The sequence below is a fragment of the Borostomias antarcticus genome, assembly GCF_949987555.1.
Source record: "Borostomias antarcticus genome assembly, chromosome: 6".
Taxonomy (NCBI): Eukaryota; Metazoa; Chordata; class Actinopteri; order Stomiiformes; family Stomiidae; genus Borostomias; species Borostomias antarcticus.
This window is the reverse complement of record NC_140239.1, coordinates 7,323,644-7,331,695: the sequence shown is the minus strand read 5'-3', so window position 1 is coordinate 7,331,695 and position 8,052 is coordinate 7,323,644. Positions and strand designations below refer to the sequence as shown.

Below are 8,052 nucleotides of genomic sequence, written 5' to 3'. Positions count from 1 at the left end.
TCATCTCTCTCCCCCTCCACCCCTCCCACTCCTCCTCCCTCTCCTCCTCTACCCCTCCCTCTCCTCCTCTCTCTCCCCCTCCACCCCTCCTGCTCCTCCTCCACCCCTCCCTCTCCTCCTCTCTCTCCCCCTCCACCCCTCCCTCTCCTCCTCTCCTCCTCCCTCTCCTCCTCTCTCTCCCCCTCCACCCCTCCCTCTCCTCCTTCCTCTCCTCCTCTCTCTCCCCCTCCACCCCTCCCTCTCCTCCTTCCTCTCCTCCTCCACCCCGCCCTCTCCTCCTCCCTCTCCTCCTCTCTCTCCCCCTCCACCCCTCCCTCTCCTCCTTCCTCTCCTCCTCCACCCCTCCCTCTCCTCCTCTCTCTCCCTCCACCCCTTCCTCTCCTCTTTCCTCTCCTTCTCCACCCCTCTCCTCCACCCGTCTCTCTCCTCCTCCCCCTCCTCCTCCCACCCCCCCACCTCCGCCCTGTCCCGTGTGTGTCCTGTGTGTGTAGGTGGTGGGCAGGGGTACTGGGGTGCGCACCCAGGGCGTGAGCGGGGTGAACCCCTCCTCCTCGCGCTCGCACGCCCTCCTGCAGATCCAGCTGCGAAACTCCGCCCAGACGGTGACTGGCAGGTCAGTAACTGGACAGGGGCCTGTGGTGTGGTCAGACACAACAACAAAGCACAGCATAATATATTCGTAGTCTTTGTTGCATCAATGTTACTCTCCAGCTTGACAGTCAGGCGTGTGTGTGTGTGTGTGTGTGTGTGTGTGTGTGTGTGTGTGTGCGTGCGTGCATGTGTACGTGTGTGTGTGCATGTTTGTGTGTGTGCGTGTGTGTGTGTGTGTGTGTGTGTGTGTGTGCATGTTTAGGATGTGGTTCGTGGACCTGGCGGGGAGTGAGAGAGCAGCAGACACCAGAGAGCCAGACAGACGGAGCCGCATGGAGGCGGCTGAGATCAACCAGAGTCTACTGGCTGTGGGTTCAACACACACACACACACACACACACACACACACACACACACACTGAGATATATGTTTTGCAATTTAATGACGAGTGTGTTTTCTGATGTGTTTCAGCTGAAGGAGTGTATCCGGTCACTGGACCAGGAGCAGTCACACACACCTTTCAGACAGAGCAAGCTCACACAGGCAAATAATCACACACACACATTCACACATTCACACACACACGCACATACACCCGAGTAATTCTCACTATCTGTGGTGGTTTCAGATCTGTATGCAGACTGCGGTAAGACCTGTGTCAGTGTCAGTTTGCTCAAACGCCTGTGTCAATAAAGTTCTCCACTACAGGTTCTGAGAGACTCCTTTGTCGGCAATTCAAAGACCTGTATGATCGCAAACATCTCCCCCAGTCACCTAGCAACGGAACACACGCTCAACACACTGAGATACGCTGACCGGTAAGTGAGTGTGTGTTACTCAGGTCTTTGAATCCGTTACACACACCGCTTGTCTAACTGCCGTATCAATGACCAGCTTGTGTTTCGGTCCCTGTAGGGTGAAAGAGCTGAGGGGAGGAGTAAGAGGAGCGAGAGGAGGAGGAAGGAGAGGAGGAGCAGAAGGAGGGGCCAGAGGAAGAGGAGGAGGAGGGAGAGGAGGGAGAGGAGGCGTCATGGTGGCGACTCCCTCCCCAAAACGCAACCAGACCAGCAGCAGCAGCAGTGGCGGCGGCAGCTTCACCCGGAGTAAAAGCCCCCCCAAGAGGGTTCGACTGGGGGAAGCCAGGGGCCCCCGAGACTGGACCTCCCCGACCGCGAGGCCCCGCACGGGGAGCGCCATGCTCTGCTCCACTCCCAAGCGCAGAGGGGCCGGGGAGGGGAGAGGAGGAGGAGGGGAGAGGCAAAGGGAGGACCTAGGCCTGGAGGACACCAGCCCTGTGAGAGGTTCTCTTGGACAGTGGAGGAGCAGGAGAGAGGGAGCGGGGGGAGGGAGGGAGGACTGGAGGAGTGGAGGACGGAGGGAGGATGTGGAGGAGGGATGGAGTGAAGTTCTCGAGCGTTCTGACACGGACCCGGGGGAAGGGGCGGGTCTGGGGGCAATACGGCCAATGGGAGAGGGAGTGGGTATACACCTCTTGGCCACGCCCATAGAGGGAGGAGCCAGTGGAGGTCAGAGTTCAGGAAGTGGGAGTGTCACAGGAGCGGAGAGACGGAGGACGACGGAAGAAAGAGGCGGGGAGGACTGGAGATGGAGGGAGCGTGGAGGAGACGGGGAGAGGAGGAGAGGGAGGAGTCCTGAAGGACAAAGGGAGGGGACTATGGACGGAGGACGGGCGGGAGACACTTTGAGGCCGAGGGATGAGGGGAGGAACGGAGAGATGGAGAGCGAAAGAGTGACGCATCTCAGGAGATACCACCAGCAGCTCCAGCAGCTGCACCCCGCGTCTCTGTCTTCCCGCCTCTCTCTGTCTCCCTCTCCGTCTGTCTGTCCACCCGTCTCTCTCTCTTTCCCTCCGTCTCACTCTCCTTCCGTCTCCCGCTCGGCCTCTCCGTCTCTCTCTCTCTCCGTCTGTCCGTCTCTCTCTCCTCCCGTCTCCCCGTCCGTCTGTCCTCCTCCTGTCCTCCCCTCTGGTCTGCGGGCGCTGCTGGCAGCGTACGGGGCCGAGGGCGGGGTCAGGCTTGGGGGTCAGGCGGAGGCTGGAGCCGGCAGGGCGGCGGGGGGGGGCGTGCTGGGCAGCGGGGAGGAACAGGCGTCGTTTAGGCCAGGGGAGAGGTGGGCGTGGCCGGAGGGAGCGAGGGAGAGAGGAGCGCGGCCCGACGGACGGGAGTGGGATGTCCCGGGGGACGTTCTGCTGGAGGAGGAGTGGAGCGCGGAGGAGGAAGACGAGGAGGGTGGCGGCCTTGCCCTCGGGTCCACAGGCAGCAGCGGTGACAACAACCGCCGGCCCCTCACCCCGGCCGAGAGGCCTCTCTCCCCGGCCAGCGGCGACCTCACCGGCGACCCCGCGACCCCAGGAAAACTCAACGACCTCTCCCTGGAGTCCAAACCCACCAATTATGGTCTAGAGTTATACCACCGTGTCGACCCTGGCCCTGTATCCCGGGCGGCAGCAGTGAGCCACACGCAGAGAACGCCAGGAGAGTCGGGGCTGCCCGGACAAACAAACTTAGCAGTCCCCTTTCTGCCCTCCTCCTCCTCCTCCTCCTCCTCCTCCTCCCTCCTGCAGGCTGGGAGCCCGGGGACTGTAACTGCCAAGACCCGTACACACCCTGGTGCTGGGGCCCGTATCAGCCCTGGGGAGGGGTCCGGTGGAGGTGGTGAGTCTAACTGCTCCATGGAGCCCCTCAGCCTGTCCCTGCTCCAGGTGGACAGACTGGCCGCCACACACTCCTTCCTCTCCGGCCCCCCGAAGCCCCCCAGCGCCGGGGACGCGGAGAGCAGGGAGAGGCCTGGGGTGGAGGAGGACGAGGGGGTCGAGAGGGGGACGCTGAAAGAGCCGGAGAAGAAGAAGAAGGAGGAGGAGGGAGAGGGTGAGGGTGTGGGGGGCGGTTGGGAGCTGTCTCTGGAGGAGCTGCTGGGGATGAGGACCGGTCGTGTCCGTCCTTCCGCACGCGAGCCCAGCGCACACACCTGGCACAGTCTGACCTCCACACACACACCGCCACCACCGCAACAACAACAACACACACCAAAACATACAACTACCACACACACAGCTCAGAGCGCACGCCACCTTTCTGTCCCCGCCTCCCACGTACCCCAACGAGCCAGCGATCATGGCCGACCAGAGCACGGTGTACAGAACTTACCTCATTGGCCCGATCCAGCCTGGTCGTCCGGTCTCACTGGCTGCCCAGACCGGCATGCTAAAACCTTGGAGCAGGCCCAGTAAGCACTAGTCGATTTATCTCCCCAATGTCTGATAACACACTGTACCTCACTCGAGTCATAGCCTACCTCTCTCTGTCCTTCCCCCTCCCTCTCTCTCTCTCTCTCTCCATATCTTTCGGTCTGATCATCTCACCTCTCTCTGTCTGTCTGTCTTTCTCTGTCTTGCTCCCCCCTATCTCCACATTTCTCTCTCTATCCATTTCTCTCTGTCTCTTGTCCCCTCCCCCCCCTCTCTCTCTTCATCTTACTCTGTTTCTCTCTCTCTGTTCCTCTCTGTCTACCCGTCTCTCTCTCTCTCAGGTGGAGTGTACTGCAGGCTCATATGGAGCAGCTGGAGGAGATGGAGAATCTGTGTGTGAGAGAGGAGACTCTGCTTAGCCAGCAGACACACATGGTGAGAGTCCCTATTATATGAGTCCTCTTTATCTGAGAGTCATCTTTATCTGAGAGTCATCTTTATCTGAGTCCCTATTATATGAGTCATCTTTATCTGAGAGTCATCTTTATCTGAGAGTCATCTTTATCTGAGAGTGTCCTCTTTATCTGAGAGTCATCTTTATCTGAGAGTCATCTTTATCTGAGTCCCTATTATATGAGTCCTCTTTATATGAGAGTCATCTTTATCTGAGTCCCTATTATTTGAGTCCTCTTTATATGAGAGTCATCTTTATCTGAGAGTGTCCTCTTTATCTGAGAGTCATCTTTATCTGAGAGTCATCTTTATCTGAGTCCCTATTATATGAGAGTCATCTTTATCTGAGAGTGTCCTCTTTATCTGAGAGTCATCTTTTTCTGAGAGTCATCTTTATCTGAGGGTCATCTTTATCTGAGTCCCTATTATATGAGTCATCTTTATCTGAGAGTCATCTTTATCTGAGAGTCATCTTTATCTGAGAGTCATCTTTATTTGAGAGTCATCTTTATCTCAGAGTTGTCTTCATCTGAGAGTCATCTTTAACTGAGAGAATCTTCTTTATCTGAGAGTCATCTTTAACTGAGAGAATCATCTTTATCTGAGAGTCATCTTTAACTGAGAGAATCATCTTTATCTGAGAGTCATCTTTATATGAGAGTCATCTATCTGAGAGTCTGTGTGTGAGAGAGGAGCCTCACATGGTGAGAGTCCTCAGTCCGAATGTATACATAGACATCTGTTACTTTTTCTTTGTTTGGGTGTAGATGTTTCACTCCCCCCCAGGCTCGGGCCGAGGGGCTATCCTTTTACCACCCGAGCCTGGATGAGGGGTCACCTGGGCTATATATTCAGGCACACCTGAATAGCTTGTTACTGATTGATTGATTGATTGATTGATTGATTGATTGATTGATTGATTGATTGATTGATTGATTGATTGATTGATTGATTGATTGATTGATTGATTGATTGATTGATTGATTGGTTGGTTGGTTGGTTGGTTGGTTGGTTGGTTGGTTGGTTGATTGATATAGTCGAGTTCCATTGAGATAAACAAGCCTTATCTGTGCTGTTAAGACGACACTAAGCTACAGATAAAGCAATGTGGATCCTGCTGTCCTCAGGACTGTCTTCAAAAGTCTGGTCCATCACTATATCTCTGTCTCAACTGTCCATCACTATCTCTCTGTCTCATCTGTCCATCTCTATTTTCTGCAGGACTTCTGGGAGTATGTTCAGAAATTGGAGGAGATTGTGCAGAACAAGGCTCATTGTGTGGATAACCTGAGGGCTCGGCTACAGCCCTTCCTCTACAAGAGAGACAGAGAACGGAGGGATGAAGATGGATAAAAAAAACGATAGTTCAACCATACCTACAGCCTCTTCTCAGTGGTGTGTGTATCTATGTGTGTCTGTGTGTACGCTAGGCTATTATTCACCATCCACTGGAGTCCGTCTTTGAGATGCCGGCGCAAAGAAGATGGCTGACAGTCTGTGTTGATTAGTCTCTCCAGCAGAGGGGGCACTGTGTAGTCAGTCACAAATGTACATCCTTGAGAGCTGTACATTTCTCCTCACCCTGCATCACAGATCTAGCCTGGTCAACCAGACTGATGGTCGACCATGATGTCCCAACTACCCCCCCCCTTTTCTGTTCACCTGTCTTGCACAGCCCCTCACAGATTTAGAAGCAGAACGATACTTTACCTGCTGGCTTTTGGGCTGATGTGTTTAACTTATGTGACAGGAGGAGATATTGAAGATCTCAGGAATAGAGATGCTAACAGTGGGTGTGGATGGCCTACCCCTACTCTTTCTAGCTCTAAGCATGCTACATATTGGAGAGGAAGGTGCCCAATGCACGTATCAGGAAATGCAATGTTAGCTTTGAAAAGTTTCAATTTTTTGTTCGGAATTTGACTTTATATGATAATAAATGATTATTTATTTTGCGCTCAATGTATTCTGTCTCTCTTGAAGGGAAGGGATGAGCAGACAAGAAAGGGACCATTACAGGGTAGTGTTGCAGATCATCTGTCACTTAAAGGACAATGCTTGTTTTTGACAACCTGGACCTTATTTACGACATATTATAAGACATTTGACTCACCGAGATCACTTTGGTGTAGTTCGGAGGCATGTAGAAGAAATTTAAAATCCAGCGCGAGCCAGTATATCCATGTAATGGCGGTGGTCGGGGCACCGAGAATGCAGTTTCTAAAAATCTATTTTCTGCCACGAAACGGTTTTCATCAATCTGTCTTTATGAATCGCTAGTTGTGCTTACATAGAGCGTAGGCCTGTTGAGGTTTTTCACATGCATCTGTAATATGATCTTTAGAAACGTCTTTAGACACGAAATAGTTTCCTCACTTGCTCCAGCACGCATGCGCACAGCGTGCTGGAGCAACGATCGTTCGAAAGACGTTTCAAAAGATCATATTACAGTGACATTATTGTCAAATTGATCTCGGTGAGTCAAACGTCTTATAATATGTCGTAAATAAGGTCCAGGTTGTCAAAAACGAGCATTGTCCTTTAATTGACTGGTACCCAACAACAACACACACGTGTAAATGTTTCCAGTGTCCATCTTGTGGTTCACTGGTGGTGCCACATTGTTCTCTCTAACCCCTAACCCTTGGAGCCCTGTCTGTCCTAGTGCTTATTGCTCTATCTAAATCATCTCAAATGGCATTGGATTTATACAGGCAGGCCAATTAAGAACAATTTCTTATTTTCAATGATGATCTGTGCAAAAAAGAGGCGGGGGGGGGGGGGTAGTCTAGGCTTCTTTCCAAAATCATCAAACACAGAACAATAGACAGTAGATTGCGTAAATCAATTTATCCCAGATAGTCTGTGTTCAAATGCATCAATGAAGGATGGCTGAATAAGGATTTTTTTCTGGCTTCCTAGTTACTGCTGTTGACATTTGCTTCCAATAACTGTCCTTAATACGTTAGTTACAGGGGGGGGGGGGGGGGTCTTAAATTGACCACACGATGACACACATACTACACACAGTGAGCGGCGACATGGCACACAACACACACAGGCAACTTTCAGCAATTGTCTCCTGACTTTTTCCATCCAAGCCGTCCTCCAGGGGCAGCCAGGAGCAGTGGGCAGCCATCGTTCATGTGCTCAGTCCAAGTCCTGGTCAAGGACAGGACTGAAGAGCATCTGTTCTTCTGCATGTTTTTCATATTGGGTATTGGGGGAGGAAACCTTTGTGAACACAGGGACAACATGCAAACTCCACACAAAAAGGCCCGGAGACCTTCTTGCTGTGAGATGACAGTACTAGGTACACTGCCGGGAGCTGGGATCGAACCAAGGACCTTCCATATTTATGCATACTGTATGTATTAATTAATGTTTTAATCTATTATGCATACATCTATGTTATTTATTCTGCTGTATTTTCCCATTGCTGCCGTACCTTTCCTCTAATGAAACCCCAAATTTCCCCCCACATAATTTTCCCGTGGGGGGAAATTATTAAAGTACCTATCTATCTGCCTACAGAGCTACGAGTTAGATTAGATATGAGGATGTGTACGTAAGAGATGATACACTAATAAGCATATAATTATAGAAGGGCTGCCTTGAGCCAGCATCAAGTGATGATTGCAGATTCATGACTAATGCCTGAGGGTAGGTGAGGGGAGGCGTGTTCCCGATGAAGCCACACGGGAGCGAGCACTCATAAACCACCTGGTCTGCTAGGCGAGCTGTGATTGGCTCGTTCAGTATCCCAGGGTTGAACAACGGCGCGGTGGGTCACGTGACG

General features: G+C 52.3%; 1 protein-coding gene across 1 annotated transcript in view; it reads left to right on the top strand.

Annotated features, from left to right (window-relative positions):
• Positions 1-1,414, top strand: part of kif2a (kinesin family member 2a) — a gene marked incomplete at both ends in the record, with an annotated part of 5,554 nt that extends 4,140 nt beyond the window's left edge. Inside the window, 4 exons of the mRNA XM_084439662.1 lie at positions 492-613; positions 854-959; positions 1,064-1,135; positions 1,301-1,414. Of these exons, the coding sequence (XP_084295788.1) occupies positions 492-613; positions 854-959; positions 1,064-1,135; positions 1,301-1,414 (414 nt within the window). The remainder of the gene's footprint in view (positions 1-491; positions 614-853; positions 960-1,063; positions 1,136-1,300) is intronic.
• Positions 1,415-8,052: the final 6,638 nt, after the last annotated feature.